The 19,081-nt window shown below is 58.6% G+C and overlaps 1 protein-coding gene across 1 annotated transcript in view; it reads right to left on the bottom strand.

Moving 5' to 3' along the window:
- The window catches only part of CROCC2 (ciliary rootlet coiled-coil, rootletin family member 2), an 82,677-nt gene that overhangs the window by 25,679 nt on the left and 37,917 nt on the right, over window positions 1-19,081 (bottom strand). Inside the window, 7 exon segments of the mRNA XM_025403972.1 lie at window positions 63-222; window positions 902-1,119; window positions 5,241-5,384; window positions 8,644-8,757; window positions 14,075-14,251; window positions 14,868-15,037; window positions 15,471-15,589. Of these exon segments, the coding sequence (XP_025259757.1) occupies window positions 63-222; window positions 902-1,119; window positions 5,241-5,384; window positions 8,644-8,757; window positions 14,075-14,251; window positions 14,868-15,037; window positions 15,471-15,589 (1,102 nt within the window).

Below are 19,081 nucleotides of genomic sequence, written 5' to 3'. Positions count from 1 at the left end.
AGCTGGGACCCACCAGGCGGGAGGGTGCCTGGTTGGATGTTGACCCTTCCCTGCCACCCTACCTGTCTGTGGAGCTCCTGGAGCTCCTGACGGGCGTCCCCCCGCTCCTGCTCCAGCTCCCGCAGGCAGGCCCGCAGTGCACTGGCCTCCTGCTGCAACGCCGCCCGGGCCTCCTCCAGGACGAGCAGCTTCTGCTCCTTCTCCTCCTTGGACCGCTTAAAACTGACGAGGGTGCCACAGGCTGGGGTCCCCGCACCTCCTGGGGGGGCCAGCACAGCTGCCCAGCAGGTCTCTGTCTCCCCTAGTGAGACACTGTCCCCAGTCTTCCCTCCACAGTGTCTTCAAACTCAGCCTCTGCAGGGCTCCCTGTCACCTTTCAGACATATGTCCACCCAGGTCCCAGTGCCCGGCCGCATGGCCCCTGTCCACTCTCCACTCTTCAGCGCCTCCTCACCTCATCCCTCCCTGTCTCCCCCTCTCCCTCACACTCAGTATCCAGCCCAGCCTGTCACCTCTGCCACCTGCTGTGAGGGTTGTACCGTCCCGCCCAGCTGCCCCACAGGGGCCTTTCTGGAGACCCAGCCAGGCCCTTGGCCTCCCTCTGCTCCCCAGCTCTGCACTGCCTCCTGGAGGCCACCTGTGACCTATCTTCCTGTTAGATGGGAACTCCCTGTGGGCAGGGACAGGTGTGTCTGTGTCCCCAGACATCCCTCGCACTGGCCAGCATTGCTGACCTCTTGGACTGGGCAGTGGGAGGCCTGCTTGGCATGTCTACCCCACCATCAGTGGAGCCCAAATCAGCAGGACGCCCCTGCCTAACCCCCTTGCCCCATCCTCCCTACGGCCTGGGTGGGCAGCAGGCTGCAGGGCACCCCCAGCTGCTCCTGGGTGGCCACCATACCTGGCCTTCTCCTGCTCCACCCTGCAGATGGTGGCTCGAAGCTCGCTGTTGAAAAGCAACAGTACGTCCTTCTCGCGGGCCTCGTCGCTCAGTGCCTGGCGGGCCTCCTGGGCCTCCGTGCGCAGCCCCTCCCAGCGCTCCTCGATGCTCTGCAGCTCCTGGCGCAGTGCGGCCAGTCCCTCCTGGGCCATGGTCAGCTGTGCCCGCAGCCTTTCAGCCTGGGGAGGAGCATATAGCTCTAGAGGCCAGCTGGGGACTACTGCTCCAGGGATAGCCACAGGGGCCTGTGGCCTCTGATGCTGGTGTGGCAGGCACAGGTGCCCTGCCCAACTTGGTCCCCATGCGCTTTGCTCACCCCATGAAGCCACCAATCCCTGCTGCTGCAGAGACTGAAGGGCAGCTTCCACCAGCTGGGGCAGGGCCAGCCCAAGAGCCCAGAGAACCCCACCTTGACCCCCCGGACCCGGGCCCACCCTGTGGCCTCCCTGGACCCCCAGGACGCTGACCACTGGTAAGCAAAGCCTACCTGGGATGTGGCTCAGCACACGTGTCCTCACTGTCACCGCCCAGGGCCCTTCCCACCTCCCGCCCCCCGCATCTAGTCCTCTCCTTAGGTGACAGTGTGGTGCCCAGGCCGCTGCCTGTCCTAGTGTGGGCAGCAGCCTCGGCAGGCAGGCTGGGCACTGACCCCGCCACAGTGACCCCGCCACAGTGACCCTGACACAGTGACCCTGACACAGTGACCCTGACACAGTGGGACTCACGCACTCCCTCGGCCCTCCTTCCCCCGTTGACATGGGAGGCAGTGGGAGGAGGGTCCCTGGCGATGGGGGGGCAGTGGGAGGAGGGTCCCTGGCGATGGGGGGGCAGTGGGAGGAGGGTGTTGGTTCCCCACTCTGGATACCAGGCATCTCACGGTGCCCAGGAGAACCCAGGGGTGGGGTCTGGAGGACAGTGGCAGCCTGGCAGGAAGGCCCTCCCCGGCACCTATGCTCTGGGGTGGGGACTTGCTGGGGTTTGGCCCTGGCGCCCAGTCTCCTGCCTCCCAGGTCTGAGCTCTGGGCCTGGCCAGAAACCCTGGAGAGGGCTCCCTTCCGGCTCTCGTGTGTCCCGGAGGAGACGGAGGGAGCTGGTGGGGCGTGCCCAGAGGTGGAAGCCACAAAGACTCCGCGATGGCAAGGCGCTGGCTGGCCGAAAGCAAGCCCCTCTTTCTGGCTGTTTTCACGGGATATTGTCCAGGCCCCAGGCCGGCCTGGCTCCCGAGGCTGCCTCTGTTATTGTTGTTCTGTTTTTGGGAAGGGCCGGAGCCTCCCCTCCGCTCCCCTCCACCCCCACACGTGGGAGCCGTGACCGTGCAGAGCATTTTCCGCCGAGCTCAGCAGAAACCGGCCCAGAAGGTCAAGGACCCGCACAAGGGCCCATGCATCATAAAAGAAACTGTTTTCATTTCCCAGGGCAGAGGAGATGAAAACAAGCAAAACAAATGCAGGAGGAGGGCCGCCCCCACCCCACCCCCACCCCACCCGCTCCCTCTGCCTCATGAGAACAGCCATCCCTTTTACAGGAATTTTACAGCCAAATCACTTAATGTGATTATAATAATTATTTCGTTGCTAGAAATTGTATAAACAGCCTCTTTTAAAAATCTCCTGCAGGGAGGCAGCTCCAGAGCTCTGCAGGGGAGGAGGGCTGTGGAGGGACAGCAGGGGAGGGTGAGTGTGTGAGTGTGCATGTGTGAGTGTGCATGTGTGTGAGTGTGCGTGTGTGATGAGTGTGCATGTGTGTGAGAGTCTGTGTGTGTGAGTGTGTGTGTGTGATGAGTGTGTGTGAGTGTGCATGTGTGTGAGTGCATGTGTGAGTGTGCATGTGTGTGATAAGTGTGTATGTGTGTGCATGTGATGAGTGTGTGTGTGAGTGTGCATGTGTGTGTGATGAGTGTGTGTGTATGTGTGTGTGCATGTGTGTGAGTCTGTGTGTGTGATGAGTGTGTGTGCATGTGTGTGTGAGTGTGGGTGATGAGTGTGTGAGAGAGAGTGTGTGTGTGTGAGAGAGCTGGTGCAGGTGTCCACTCTGTCCGTGGTGTGCATATGTGTGTGCATGCATGTGTGTGCATGTCTGTATGCCTGTGCGTGCACTATGTGTGTGTGCATGTGCATGTGATGAGTGTGTGTGAGTGTGTGAGTGTGTGTGTGATGAGTGTGTGTGTTTGAGCTGGTGCAGGTGTCCACTCTGTCCGTGGTGTGCATACGTGTGTGTGCATGCATGTGTGTGCAAGTCTGTATGCCTGTGCATGCACTAGGTATATGCATATGAGTGCACACATGCGTGTGTGTACTTGGTGCACGTTTCTGTGCATGCCTGTGTGCACTGTGTGGTGTCCGTATGTGATTCCAGCATGAATTGTGTGAGTGTGAGTGCGTGGGGCATGTGTACATTCAGCATGCATGCACCACTCTGAGTGTTGAGTGTACACAGGTGTGTGTGGTCTCACTGTGTGGATGATGTGTATGCATGTGTGCACACACGTGTGGACCTCAGGCAGGGTCTGAGAGCCTAGAAGTTCCTCCAGTTTAAAGGTTGTGAAAAATGTTATGGTTTCCATGGTGACCCTGGGCCAGCCTGGCACCTGGACGGGCTCTGCTTGCTTTTCTCTGTGATGGTTCCTCTTGTCCCTCTCAGCCGTCCTCACCTTTTGGCCCCCACTCCCTTTCTGGGCACCCTGCTCTGTTCTGGGAGCCCCCACTCCCTTCCGGGGGCTGCTCCTTTGAGAGCCTGACCTTCCCATGAGGCCTGCGCTCCCTTCCTTGAGGCCAGCAGAACCAATGCACCCCCACCCCCTCCACACCTCTCCCTCCCCCTCCCCCTGCTGCCCCTAGTTTTGAAATCTCATTTTGCTTCCCCGTGTGGTCGCTGACCGGGCCTGACTTTGAAATCTGTTGAAAGGAGACCTTTCTCCTTGGGGCCAATGTAAACAGCCGGTCATGTTAAATCATGTTCTCTTCCTCTCTCAGCCTGCCTCTCGGGGGTGCTTGGGGAGGGCTGAGCCCCTCTCCTCACTCTCCCCTGCCTGGCGGCCCGGCCTCTGGGGCGTGGTGTGCGCCAGCACCAGGTCAGCTGTGCAGTCCCCAGCCTTGGCAAGCAGCCCAGGGAGTGTGCGAGGCCGCCCCGTCCCCATGGGCCCCGCTGGGGCTCCAGCTGACCCTCCCCTCTTCCAGCCCAGATCCGTGTGCCCTCCTGCCCTTGCCACACACAGGCGTCCCCATATCCTGCCAACCCCCCCTCAGAAACGCCTCTCCAATCTGCCTGCCTGCTGAGCCTAGGCCAGCCTAGCCCTGGCCACTCTTGCCCCCTGCCCAAGACTGTCCCCCACCCCACGTCACCATCACGTGGCTCCTGGGGGCCTCCGTGTCAACCTTGGGCCCTTGGCCAGGTCCAGGCCCACCCCGAAATCTCCACTAACCCACTTCTTTTCTTGCCCGCTGCCCTAAATCCAGCCTCCCCCCACCCTAGTGTCCAGACCAATGAGGTCCATGCCTCCCGCTGTGTGGACAGAGCCCAGCTTGTCAAGGGCCTCCCCACGCCTCAGTGGATGGTGCGATTGGTCTCCTGGCCAAGGGTCCGAATTCTCCTTTGCCCCAGGTCATGCCTGTCTCTCGGAAAGGCTTTGGGAGGTGACAGCTGCCCCAGTGTCTCCAGAATCAGGCCCTTCCTGACTCCACTTTCTTAACTGTGTGTGGAACAAGGGGGCTGTCCGGACTCCCGGAGCCTTCGGCTGCGTGGCTCTGGCCACCCTTTCACATGCTGGCCTTCCCAGCAGCAGGTGTGCCCCACCAGTGCCCTGGGAGCTGGCAGGTGTGCTGTGCACCTTCCCAGGACAAGCAGGAGCCACATCGGGACCCACAGCAGCTTGCAGAAAGCTCCCCTCCCGCTCAGCTGGCACTCTGACTCCTCAGCCAAGTTCACCTGACTCAGCCAAGTTCACCTGACTCAGCCAAGCCCACTTGCACCCCAAAGTCAAACTCACCCCTTCAGGAGGCTTAGAAATGATGCCTTCTTTTCCCTGAAAACCAGTGTCAGCTTCCCTTAGCCAATGGCCTGGGCCAGGCACCATTTCATCTGCTCTGAGAGCCCAGGCTTGGCTTATTGCCCAGTATGAGGGCCCCTAGCCCCACAGCCCCTGTTGCTGTTTGCCTCTTCCTAGTCCCGGAGACGACTCTGCCCTCCTCCGTGGTACAGCCTCTCTTTCCTCCTGGCACCCCCACTCTCTCCTCTCTCGGTACCTGCCCTGCTTTCCTCTCTCCTCTGACATCCCCAGAAGCCCCCCAGCCCCACCCCTCACCTCTCTCTCCACATCGCCCCGCTCGGCCGCTAGGTCCCGGAGGCTGTCGCGTAGGGCCATGGTCTCCCTCTGATGGGCCGTGATGGCATCCTCAAACTGGGCCTGGAGGGCCTTCAGCTCCTCGGTTGTGGAGCTGATGGTGGCCTGCGGGGAGAAGGGAGCGCACAGTGGCACCAGGGAGCCGGGCGCAGCAGTGGAGGGTGAGGTAAGGCCTGGACCCTGGAGCAGGACGTGTTGCAGTGGCTGGGGAGGGGGAGCTGGGCCCTGCTGATCACGCAGGCCCTGGGTAACCGGTGTTTCCTAAACTATCAGACAGGCTGCTCGGATGAGGAGACGTCCACGGTCCCTGCCAGCTGTGATGTGTAAGTGCCCATGGACACAGCAGGAGGCAGCCGCTCAGCTCAGCCTGCGCCCTGGGGCGGGGCCCATCCCTGCAGGGACCACCACACACTGGGCAGCTCTACCCTCCATTTGGGACTGAGCTCAGCTGGAGTTGGCTCCCTGTCGCCTACACCACCCGAGGTGTCCTCTCGGGCCTTGGGGCAGTGTGGCCAGTAGGGATCCTTGGGCCAGGAGGCCCCAGGCTCAGCCCATGGCCCCTTGTTCATGGACAAATGCCGCCTTCTTCACCCCAAGCCCCAGGCCCCTTGGGACACCACCCTGCTTCCTCTCAAGGCCCTCCCCTCTGCAACCCTGCCCAGGTTAGGGCGGCAGGGCAGACGGGGCTCAGGGGGGGGCTCAGCTTTCTGGGCTTCAGTGTCCCCAACATGAAGAGTCAGAGCCCTGCCCTGCTCAGGTTCCACACCCCTGGGCTCGGGGCACCGGACCAAGCCTCCAGGCAGCAGCAGGCGGCTGGCAGGGGGTGGCTGGCGGGGGACGGCTCCCTCCAGAGCTGGCTCAGTGTTCCCGGGGGCACAGGTGCCCGCATGGCTGCCCCTGTGCCAGATCTCGGGAGCCCCTCCTGTCCACCTGGATTCTGCTAGGGTGGGGGCTCCTGCAGCCTGTGACCCGTGACCCCTGCTGCTGGGAAAGGAGCCGAGCTGCTGCCTCCTGTCCTCGTTCTCCACAACCCCCTGTGGTCTCTCCGGACTGACAAGGGCCATTTTGGATGACCAGGCTATGGCTCTGTGCCTCAGCATGCCCCAGCGCTGCCCTGGCTGCAGGATACCCCTGTGAGGGCCTCAGGGACAGGGCAGCGGCCGGGAGCCCGGCGGCAGTGGTGACTCAGCCTGGGGGCACACGCTCTCCTGTCATCTGGAGCCTGGTGCTCCTTGGCAGCATTCCTCTCCTCCCGCTGCTCTCAACAGTTTTAATTTCCATTTTCTGAGCCGAGGTGGCAAAGGAACCCTTAACGAGCTCCCCAGGGAGGCCGGCTGGCTGGCAGGCCTGGTCCTGAGTCCCGGGGAGACTCAGGGCCAGCTCGAGAGAAGGCTCCAGAAGCCAGCACTGGCTCCAGACGAGGCCTCTCTGTGAGCCACAGGCGTCAGCTCCCAGGGCCCCAGGAGGGCTTTCCTGGGTCCCTGCCCACGGGTGGAGCCGAGGGAGCTGCTGGGCCAGTGGTCGGGAGGAGGGAGGGGCAGGGTCACAGGCCCGATGCCAAGCTTGGTCCTCCTGGGCCCCGTGGAACGCTCTAGGCCTCAGGGGCAGGAACAGAGCAGGGCAGGGCTCCACGGCGTGAGGGGCAAGGCTCCCCTGGGCTGCCAGGCGCTCCTCTGGGCAGCCCTGCTTGGAGGGACTAGGAATCCGGGTCGTGGCGTCGGGCAGGAGGGGGCGAAGTGACACCCCAGTAGCCGCCTCCTCATTGCAGTGCCCTCTTCTGCTGTGCAGCACCCTGGGGATGGGGCACACGCCCTCCATCCTGGCTCCGAGTCACCGAGCGTCCCCCAAGGCCCTGCTGCCTGGACACCCCGGCCCCCCACCAGGCGGCCTGCGTATGCCTCTGTGCAGTCAGTGAGAAGTGCCCCCGTTCAGAATGGGCACAGATTGGGCCTGCCTCCCGCACCTGGCACCATGGCCTTGTGTTCTGTTCACTGCACACTGAGCCATACATTCAACGCCAGTCAGGTAGGTGTCCAACCCTGCCTCCTTGCCAGGGACAGGGAGGAAAAGGTTTGCCCGAATTTAAAATAAGCCAAGAAGTATGGGAAAGAATGGCCTCGTCACTGAACATGCTGGGAGCTGGGACAGAGGCAAGAGGCAGGTGTGGGCCCAGCTAACGGGGCGTGTGCGGCCAGAGAGGGCAGAGAGCGGGTCAGAGCTGGGGTCGGCAGTCAGCCTCGCCCTCAATCCTACCTGTTCCTGGAAAGGAGAGGAGCTGCGTCTGGGGCCTTGAGCCCATTCCCTCCCTGCCCAGGGCACCCTGGCACTTGTGTCTGTTCAGGGCCAGCCCCTGCCACCCAGGACAGCAGCCCTGACCTCGATACAAACAGCCCCTCCTCAGGCCCCCTGGACCTTGGGAGGCCCTGATGTGGCTCCTCCATCTATGTCCTGTTGCTGGGCTCTGGCCACCCTCCCTGTGAGCCAGGCCCCCATCCATGTTCTATCACTGGGCTTTGGCTACTCCCTATGAGCCCTGCCCAGTCTCTTCGTCTCCCATGTGGGACCTGGTGCCACGTCACAGATGAGCTGAAGCCTTGGCGCTCTGCAAGCAACAACAGTGGGTGCCCAGCCTTGCCCACGAGCTGGAGGCATAGGCCTCAGAGTCCTCCTCCCCAGATCCCTCCTCCCCAGAGCTCTCCTGCCCAGTGCCCTATTTGCTGCTGCCCGCCCAGCCCTCTGGACTTGGGCTCTAGGGGAGGACTCAGGGGTCCCAGGTGACCCCCACTGGCTGCCTGCAGCAGCCTTCGTGCATGGGAGAGCCTCTGTTCACTGGCTGAGGGTGGGCAGCTGTTTGCTGGGGGCTGGGCTAGGCCCTCCGTGGATGCCTCTCTCCTGGCTCCACTCAGGACTCAGTGTGGGTTTCCCTTCCTGCTAAGAGTTTCCTCGGGTGCAGGCCCAGCTGCCTCAGGTTCAGTTTCTCCCTTGGAAGGATCTCTGTGGTGAGTTCCACGAGGCTGGTGCACATGTCCCCAGCTGTGCTTTTCTATGAGCAGCTCCAGTGCACACACGGGCTCAGCCGCTTGCTGCTGCTGGCTCATGGGTGGCCCCCAGCTGGGCCAGGCCTCCCACTCTGGCCCCTGCCAGCCCTGAAGCTAAGGGAGAACTGCTTTGGTTCACTTGGACCTTTCCTGCCCATTGGGTGCCCCTCCCACCAGGAGCCCTGGAGGCACCGGGGGGAAACTGAGGCTCAGGAAGGGAGGGGATGGAGAGGGATATGCCACTGGGACCAGGCAGGAGGGGTGGCTCCCTGGGGTCAGCTAGCACCTGCTTGGCTGTGCACGTGGCCGGGCTGCGTGGGGCTCACCTGTGCTTGCTCCTGCTGGCTCTGTGCCTCCTGCTGTACCCGCTCCAGCACCCTCCTGGCCCTGGAGAGCTCCTCGCTCAGAAGGCTCCGCTCTGCTTCTTTTAGGGACAGGGCCTGAACAGGACGGGGTATACTTGTGAGAAAGTTGGGGAGGCTGGGGGGAGGGATGAGGCCCCCCTCAAAGGAGAGGCTGTGGCAGAATGCTGAGTGCAGAGGCTCCCCTGGACACAGCATGTTCATGTTCCTGTCTGTATATCCCTGCCACTGGAGAGGAGAGGCGGCTCCCACAGAGGCAGCCCTGGGCCCTGGGCCCTTTCACCCTCTGAGCGCCTGCCCTCTGTCCGACATCATCTCACCTCTGTGTCTGCCCTTGCGCTCATCCCTGGGGTATCATCACCTTCCTCTGCCTGTTCAAAATCCTGACCTTTCCCATGCAGTTTGGGGGCCTTCATGAGCCACCCCCATCCCTCTAGGCAACACCCGCTGCAGTGCAGAGAAAGAAGCTTAAAAGCCTGAAAATGCTCCATCTCCCTGATGGTGTGGGAGGCGCGTGTCAGCGAGACACCCTGAGCCCCAAGGGTGGCACGCTGCTCCATGGGCCAGGCTGTGGAAGCAATGCCTGTCAAATTCACACATGGATATTCTCTCTATGCCCAGGCCCATTTCGGGGAGGGCAGCCCAGAGACATGCGTGCACCTGCGTGGAATGACCTCTGCGCGGTGTCACTAATGTCTGTGACATTGCTGTAATGGCAACAAAGCTAGAGGCAACCCAGATGTCCACGGAAGGAAGAACAGCCAGCCACAGGAAGACCCAGTCCTGGCAGCTCAGCACGCAGCCCAGAAACAGGAGAACAAAGCTGCAGATACACAGTTGGGAAAGGTCACCGAGATGCTTTGATAATAGAGAAGAGAAAGGCCCAGGAGCCGGCGTGGACTTTCCGTCCCCTTTGTATTAAAAGTGCAGTGTTGGGGGGGTAATGCTGTATATTTCTGTTTGCTAGCAATCTTTGGAGAGTGTTGCATAGCAAAAGATTTATCAGGTCTTTGTCCTGGGTCCTTGGAGGAAGCTTCTAAACACTGGGGGTTTCCCAAAATGAGGAGTGTCTGCATTATTCCTGGCGGGCCCCTGGGACCACACCGGAGTTTTTTTTTTTTTTTGAGATGGAGTCTCGCTCTGTCGCCCAGGCTGGAGTGCAGTGGCGTGATCTCGGCTCACTGCAAGCTCCGCCTCCCAGGTTTACGCCATTCTCCTGCCTCAGCCTCCTCAGTAGCTGGGACTACAGGTGCCCGCCACGGCGCCCGGCTAATTTTTTATATTTTTAGTAGAGACAGGGTTTCACCATGGTCTTGATCTCCTGACCTTGTGATCTGCCCGCCTCGGCCTCCCAAAGTGCTGGGATTACAGGCATGAGCCACCGTGCCTGGCCTCCTACTGAATTTCAGGATGGGGGCTGTCTGCTGAAAGACCATTATTAGAGGGTTGAGCCTTTGAGCCAAAGGATGTCAACCCAGCCTCCCAGCAGTCAAAGAAGCGGGCTTCAGTCACATAACCAATCACTCCACGGACCATGTTACACGGTGAAACCCAGTAAAAACTCTGGACGCCAAAGTGCAGTGGAGCCTCCTGGCTGGTGAGCACACTGGGGTGCAGGAGGGTGCTGGGCTGGCTCCACAGGGAGGGCACAGCAGCCCCTGTCTGTGACGTGCCCACACCTTGCCCGCGTGTCTCCTCTTGTGGCTGGTCTTGAATTCCATATTTGATAATGAAACTCTAAGAGGAACAAGAGGCTTTCCTGAGTTCTGTGAGTCATTCTAGTGAATGGCTGAACCTGAGAGGACCATGGGAACCCCCAAACTTGTAGTCAGGTGGTCAGAAGTGTGGGTGGCCTGGAGACCCCTGGACTTGTGGATGGTGTCTGAGAGAGGGCGTCCTGCTGGGAACCTTGCCCTGTGGGGTCTGTGCTATCTCTGGGTCAGAATTGCATGGGCGTGTTACAGGGGAATCAAAGAGAGAGGACAACTGTTCCCTGAGTGGCCTAGTGAAGGGGAGGGGCAGGAGTGGGGGGCTTTTCATTGAAATGTCTTTCTATATTCTAAACCATTTTAAAAATCGATGCTCCCCCTTGCTCCCCTCCCTCCCTCCCTCCCTCGAGGCCCTGCTTGTTTTGCTCGGCTGGAGACCTGCTGGCTGTTTATGAATCTGCCCTTACTGGACAATCAGGTCTGCAAGGGTGGGGGCCCTGTCTCTCCCTCCTGTGCCCCTCATTACTGGGCACCGCAAGGGAGTCTTTGTTAGAATTTTAGGCAAAACTTCATCAAATATAGAAGTGTGGCATTCTCTCGGGTGAGGGCTTTGCTTTGCAAACAGGTGTGGGCAAACCGCCATTCAGACACAGTGGGTAAGAGAATGGAGGGTTCTGGTGAAGGCAGCCCCTCCTGGGCCAGTGGTTCCAGGTCTTTGGCTCCTGCTCCACGTATAATTCCTCTTCTTCGTTGTAGAATAAGATCCCCAACTGGGTCATCACAGGTTCCTCAGGGAAGTGTGGGGAAGTTTCCCGCTAGACCTCCCAGCCCCACTGCTCCGCTCAGTTTCTCTGCACAGGCCGCCTAGGATAACGGTCAGCTGGCCGAGCAGAGGTCCCGGGAAAGCTTGCTGTACCGGCAAGGGCTCCACAGGCCAGCCCGTCTGTGCTCTGCCCCTGGGGTGCCCCTTATCGTGGTTCTGCTGCGAGTCCAGGGAAGGGAGGGCACTAGCACACGGTGCCCGTCTGCCCTCTTAGCCTGCACTCCTGTTGTTTTGTTTTGTTTTGATACGGAGTCTCGCTCTGTCACCCAGGCTGGAATGCAGTGGCATGATCTCCGCTCACTGCAACCTCTGCCTCCTAGGTTCAAGCGATTCTCCTGCCTCAGCCTCCTGAGTAGCTGGGATTATAGACATCTGCCACCACACCCACCTAATTTTTGTCTTTTTTTTAGTAGAGACGTGGTTTCACCATGTTGACCAGGCTGGTCTTGAACTCCTGACCTCAGATGATCCGCTGGGCTCGGCCTCCCAAAGTGCTAGGATCACAGGCCTGAGCCACCAAGCCTGCACTCCTGTTTGACCGAGGTCCCCTCTCTTGGAGGGCTGTGTGTGCCTCCGGGAAGCTGGGATTAAATAATCACATGAGAACAGGCCACGTTGTCCTGTGGTTGGTCTCAGATGGGAATGAGGGGCTGCGTGGGGGCCTTGATGGGCCATCCACTCCCCAGATGTATTGCTTCCCCTGGAGCCTCTTTTCTCATATGTCCAATGGGAATAATATCACCACGTCCCAAGGGGCTTTGAACTTACCTTTCTCCTCCTTTGCCTGGCTCTCAGCCCCTCTCACATGGACCCTGCCTCAGCCTCTCCCCAGCCTCCTGGCCCCAGACTCTCTTCCACCCAACTCCTATCATATCACCCTGGCTCAAGAACAGCCACTGGCTCCCTGTCACCTGATGCTGGTGCCCAAGGCCCATCCCGGCTCCACTGCACACCTCTCTCGCTGCTTCCACTCACGTGCAGCCTGGCAGCTGTGCAGAACTTCATGCCATCCCCAGACATCCTGCCAATGTCCACGTCCTCTCCACCCAACACTACTATTCCTCCTGTAAGGCCCTCCCTTCCTTCACCTAAGGATGCAGAGTTGTGGGGCAGTTAAGAGCACAGACCTCGGTGTCCAGCAGGTGCACTGCACAGCCCTGTGCGAGGCATTCAATATTTGTGGACCTTAGTTTTCTCACCACTACTTTAGGGATAATTAGAGCATGTGCCTCAGAGTGTTGCAAGAATCAAATATTAAATGCAGAGAGTTTGGCAATAAATCTTGGCTATTTCGGCTACTGTAACTCCTCCTACAATTTGTCTTTTTTTTTTTTTTTGAGGAGTCTCTGCATCTTGGCTCACTGCAACCTCGCCTCCTGGGTTCCAGTTTTTCTCTTGCCTCAGCCTCCCGAGTAGCTGGGATTACAGGTTCCCACCACCATGCCCGGCTAATTTTTTGTAGTTTTAGTAGAGACAGGGCTTCACTATGTTGACCAGGCTAGTTTTGAACTCTTGACCTCAAGTGATCCACCCACCTCCGTCGCCCAAAGTGCTGAGATTACAGGTGTGAGCCACAACAACGTAAGATGTTGCACCAACATCTTATAGCCCTTATCACCCCATGTGACACAATGTGGACGTGGTCATGTGTCCATTCCTTTCACTCCACAGTGAATTCCTCAGGGCGGCATGATATACCGGAACAGCCTAGACTCAGGGTAGCTTTTATAGGGCCAGTGGCTGAGTCTCAACTGCTGCTGGGATGGAAGGATGGCCAGATGTGTGGCTGGTAATTCTGTGCTTGGCTTGGTATTTGAGTTGGATACACCGATGGATGATTGGATGACTAGCTGGTTGGTGGATCAGGTGGATGGATGGATAGACACATGGATGGATGGCTGGATATGTGGCTGGACAGCTGAGTTTGTGGACAGATGAAAGGATGTTAAGTGGATGGATGGATGGATGGTCAGATGAGTTGTGGATAGCTGTGTGGATGGAAGGTTGGGTGCATGGATAGTTGGATGGATAGTCAAATGAACTGATGAATGATTGCATGGATGGTGACATGTGTAGATGGACAGCTAGGAATGTGGATGCATGGCCATACATCTGGATGGTTACCTAAATGTGTGGAAAGAAGAATGGATATTCAAGTGAGTGGGTGGATGGTGACAAGTGTGTGGAGGGACATTCACATGCATGGATGGATGGGTGGATAGATAGATGAATGGACAGATAGATAGATGGATGGACGGGTAGGTGAGTGGATGAGTGTATGGATGGATGAACAGGTGGATGGGTGGATGGATGGATGGGCAGGTGGATGGGAGGATGGATGGATGAGCAGGTTGGATGATGGGTGGATGAATGGATAAATGGATGGATGGGTGAATGGATGGACAGATGGATGGATGAATGGGTAGGTGGGTGGATGGGTGGATGGATGGATGGAGGCGTAGGTGGGTGGATGAGTGGACAGATAGAGGGATGAATGGAGAGATGGATGGATGGATGGGTAGGTAGGTGGATGGGTGGAAGGATGGATGGATGGGCAAGTGGATGGGTGGACAGATGGGTGAATGAATGGACAGATGGCTGGATGAACAGATAGGTGGGTGAGTGAGTGGGTGGATAGGTGGATGGATGGATGGATGGATAGATGGATGGATGGACGGATGGGTGGGTAGGTGGTTGGACATCTGTCCATCATGACTGCTGTGGAAGAACAAAGCTGAAATTGCAGTGACCTGGAAAGGCTGCATCTGCCTGAGGTGTGGCCACATGCAGCCCTTGTGCTGGGCCAGAGATGACAGGTGCAGTGGGTGTGAGCAACCCCGCTGTCCCCCAGCCCTGCCATCACCTGTTGCATCCTGTGCTCCAGTTGGAGGAGGCTCTCGTCCCGCTCCTGCTTCAGGCTCTGAATTTCCCCCTTCAGAGCCTCCCTCTCGGCGGCACTTTTTGTCACCAGCTCCTTCTCCTGCTCCAGCTGGCATCTGGCTGCCTCCTTCTCCTCTGCCAGGGACAGGCTCAGGGTCTCCTGGACCAAGGTAAAGGGATGGGCTGTGAGGTCCGGCAGGTGAGGCCAGCAGTTGTCTGTGGTCCTGAGTGAGACCTGGCCCGTGGGATGCCAGGGCTGATGGGCCCCAGGGGCTGTCCAGTCCAGCCAGCTGCACCCCCCCATGTCTTCCCCTGAGTCGCCAGAGCAGGGAGGGCCTCTCTGGGTCTCAGCACCTGTCATCCCACATTGATCTATCAGTTTGTAAACCATTCCTGAGTCTCTGCAGTGCCCTTGCCACGGAGGGGTGTAAAGACACATCAAACCAGGCCTCCAGAAGCCTGGGACCTGCGGGACAGGGCCCCCTCCAGCCCTCATCCTTCAGACTGCACCAGACCAGCCAACAGCACGTCCAGCGTCTTCCATGAGGGAGGCCTCCCCCAAATACCAACCCAAGCCCAGTGTGAGGGCTCCACGAGGAAGGCCCTGGATGCCCACTTGAACTATGAAGCATGAGCAGGTCATTGCCCAGCTTTCCCTGGCCAGGTGCCTATGTCTCTGAACTCAGTCTCCCAGGCCCCCTCCTCCCAAGGGCCTGCCATTCCCTGGGACCTGGTAGCCTTCTAGGAAGCTACTGGTGGGCTCCTGGGAAGCAGACCTTCTCCCTCTGGAGCTGTGCCAGGGCCTCCCGGTGAGCTGATGCCTGGCTCTCCAGGGCCCGCTGTGCCTCCCGCTCCTGCTGTGCCACCTGTCGCTGGAGCCGCCCCGCGTCCTGCCGCAGCTTCATCTCCTGGACCTCCCAGTCACTTTGTAGCTGCTCCATTTCCACTGTGGGGTGATGGGTAAGGTGTGCCAGGGCCTGGCATGTGGACCCCCAAACCCTTTGGGACTCCTTAGGGAGTGACAGCCTTGGGGGCGACCACTGTCCACTCCAGGCTCTGGGAGTGGGCGGCCAGCCCATGGCAGGCTGGGCTGAGCAGGGTCAAGGGTACAGGGCTGCAGCTGGAGGCTACACGCTGACCCTGCGGCCACAACCCAGTTCAGAGCCTGAGGCCGGCACCAGGTGCAGCCTGGGCAGGGTGTTGCTGTTCCTCACGGGCGAGGTGGCCCAACTTGCTTCGTCACATGAGCTCCAGGCTCACGTTCGTGCCCCTGTGGGCTCCGGAGAGGGGTGCAGCATGTGTGGGTAGTGAGCTCCACGCCAGGGGCCCCTGCATGGCTCACTTTTGGGGAAGGAGCTGAGGGAGTGCCCTTGGAGCACCTTGCAAGGCTTGCCGAGCGAGTCCTGTGCTCCGGGCCTCCTCCTCCAGCTGCTCCTGCAGCTTCGTGGCCAGCTGTTGGGCCTCGAGGAGGCTGCTCTCCAGGGAGTCCCTCTCCGCCCTGCAAAGGAGCAGCAAACAATGGGCAAGGCATCCGTAAGATCCCGCGTACAACATGCTCTCTATAGCTTTACCCAGGTGTTAATGAGACTCAGCTGAAATGCAAATAAATGGAAGAATGTTGTAGAAATTATGGTGCATCTTGTCTCTGGAGCACCATGTGCTGTTAACAAGGACGAGGAAACTATTTTCTTTTTTTTTTTTTTTTGAGACGGAGTCTCGCTCTGCCGCCCAGGCTGGAGTGCAGTGGCCGGATCTCAGCTCACTGCAAGCTCCGCCTCCCGGGTTCACGCCATTCTCCTGCCTCAGCCTCCCGAGTAGCTGGGACTACAGGCGCCCGCCACTGCGCCCGGCTAGTTTTTTGTATTTTTTAGTAGAGACGGGGTTTCACCGTGTTAGCCAGGATGGTCTCGATCTCCTGACCTTGTGATCCGCCCGTCTCGGCCTCCCAAAGTGCTGGGATTACAGGCTTGAGCCACCGCGCCCGGCCAAGGAAACTATTTTCTATTCTAATATCATGAAAAGAGTCCCCCCAAAAAGTCACCCACCCAATTGGACCCCCACATGCAGCGTGATTCCATCATGTGAAAAGCCTGCGTGGTGCATTTGTGCACGGAGATGCCACCGCTCAGAAGACACCTGGAGCACACACCGACGCACAGCAGTGCCCGTTCCTGGGAGGGACGGGTGATAAAAGACCTCACATTTCTACAATTAATTCATCAGTGATCCAACCATCAATGGCAAGTTTCATTGTTGCTCTTTGCTGCCCTGTGCTGGGTGTTTATCAGTGAACAAAGCAAGGCACCAAACAACACGTACAAACAACACGTACAAACAACACGCACAAACAACACGCACAAACAACACGCACAAACAACACGTACAAACAACACGCACAAACAACACATACAAACACGCACAAACAACACACACAAACAACACACACAAACAACACGCACAAACAACACATACAAACAACACGCACAAACAACACGCACAAACAACACGCACAAACAACACGTACAAACAACACGCACAAACAACACATACAAACACGCACAAACAACACACACAAACAACACACACAAACAACACGCACAAACAACACATACAAACAACACGCACAAACAACACGCACAAACAACATGCACGAACAACACATACAAACAACACACACAACACATACAAACAACATGCACAAACAACACGCACAAACAACACGCACAAACAACACGCACAGACAACATGTACAAACAACACGTACAAACAACACGCACAAACAACACATACAAACAACATGCACAAACAACATGCACAAACAACACGTACAAACAACACATACAAACAACACGTACAAACAACACGCACAGACAACATGTACAAACAACACGTACAAACAACATGCACAGACAACACATACAAACAACATGCACAAACAACACGTACAAACAACACATACAAACAACACGCACAAACAACACGTACAAACAACACGCACAGACAACACGCACAGACAACACGCACAAACAACACGCACAGACAACACGTACAAACAACACGTACAGACAACACGCACAAACAACACGTACAAACAACACGTACAAACACACTGCAAGGGCTCAAGACAGACGCCCATATGAACACGCAAATGGTGGGTGCACAACCCCAAACAGATGAGGTCAGGGCGGGCCATAGGCCACGGGGACCCTGGCAACTCTTGACCAGGCCCTGCCTGCGTTTCTCTTCCATCTTTCTGGCCACTGCCACCACCTTCATCAGGGGTATAGCACATCCCAGCCTTCTGGGGGCTCACCAGGGCTCGCAGAGGGAGGTCCTCTGGGCTCAGGTCAGAACCCCCAGAAACCTCACTCTGCTGCACGCTGCTCTGCTCCCCTTCCAGTCCCTCCGCCTGCAAGTGCTCCTCATGGCCCCCATCCCACACTCCCAGGCTTGAGTGCTGTCTTCACCTGGCAGCTCTTCTCCCTCCAAGTCAGCCTGGAAACCCCTCCTCCTAGAGGCCTGCCTGGTCTCCTGTAAGGGATGTGGCCTCTGCTGCTCAGAAATCGGACGTCTTTGCCTGAAGCTTGGGGACCTGAGCCTGTGCCCAGCCTCTCTCTCTCCATGGGGGCCCAGGAGCAACTCCAGGGGCTCCACCATTGAGCCCCTGGACTGGAGGCCTGGCCCCCCACGGGGTGCTCTGAGCAGGGCAGGGCTGCTTGGGGTGTGGGCCAGCAGGGACCTTGGTCCATCTTGCTGGCTGACAAGCGGGCCTCCATGAATGGAGGGAGCAGGTCCCCACTGCAGAAGCCTTGTCAGGGCCTGAGGATCCGAGAGTGGAGCGCTTCATAAAGCAGACCCGTGGGGAGGTCTCATCAGAAGCAAGGAGCTGCAGCAGGATTTCCCGCACTTAATGGTCCTCAGTGTTACCTGTGAGTTCATCAAAATGGCAGCATCCACGCTCTCCGGCCGCACTGGGCCAGTCAGATAAACACAGAGTGTGTTGGGCAGACGTGGCTTCAGGTCAAGCCCCTCTGTCACCAGAGGCTCAACTGGCCGTCAGGACCCCTGTTCGGTGGCCTGTGATGTTGGGGCCCGCAGGGCTGCCATGTGCAGGGGGGGTCAGTGGCAGGGCAGAGGTAGGGGCAGCTGTCAGGGCAGGACCCAGGCTGCTGAGGGCTCTGGCCAGGGCCTGTGTTCTGGGCAGCAGATCCTACCAGCAGGGAAGGGACCTCCACCCCGGTCCTTGGAGGCCCCAGGGCCCAGAAAGGAGCATGGGAAGGAGCCAAACCCACAGCAGCCTCCCTCAGGTTTTCCTTCCCAATTGCTGCGAAAGCTTTCATTTGGAGAAGGGGTTTGTCTGCGAAGAAGCTCAAGGATCCCAGACTCCAATGTTTCTCATGCCTCTCAGATTCTAGAATTCCAGGAAGCAATCTTTTCAACAAAAATACTTAGCAGTGCCTGAGCAGGGCCCTAAGCAGAGCCGAGAAGGCACAGAAGCCATCAGCTGCTGGGTTTCTGCAGAGGCTGCAGGATCCATCCAGATCACCAGGCAGCAGCCTACACACACACACACCAGGTGGCACCCACACACACACCAGGTGGTACCTACACACACACACACACACCAGGCAGCACCTACACACACACACCAGGCGGCACCTACACACACACACCAGGCGGTACCTACACACACACACACACACCAGGCAGCACCTACACACACACACACCGGGCGGCACCTACACACACACACACCGGGCGGCACCCACACACACACACCCGGTGGCACCCACACACACACACCCCAGGCGGCACCCACACACACACACACCAGGCCACACCTACACACACACACACCAGGCCGCACCTGCACACACACACACCGGGCGGCACCTACACACACACACACCAGGTCACACCTACACACACACACCGGGTGGCACCTACACACACACACACAGGGCGGCACCTACACACACACACCAGGCGG

This window comes from Theropithecus gelada, chromosome 12 (assembly GCF_003255815.1).
Source record: "Theropithecus gelada isolate Dixy chromosome 12, Tgel_1.0, whole genome shotgun sequence".
Taxonomy (NCBI): domain Eukaryota; kingdom Metazoa; phylum Chordata; class Mammalia; order Primates; family Cercopithecidae; genus Theropithecus; species Theropithecus gelada.
This window is presented reverse-complemented; position numbering and strand designations above follow the sequence as displayed.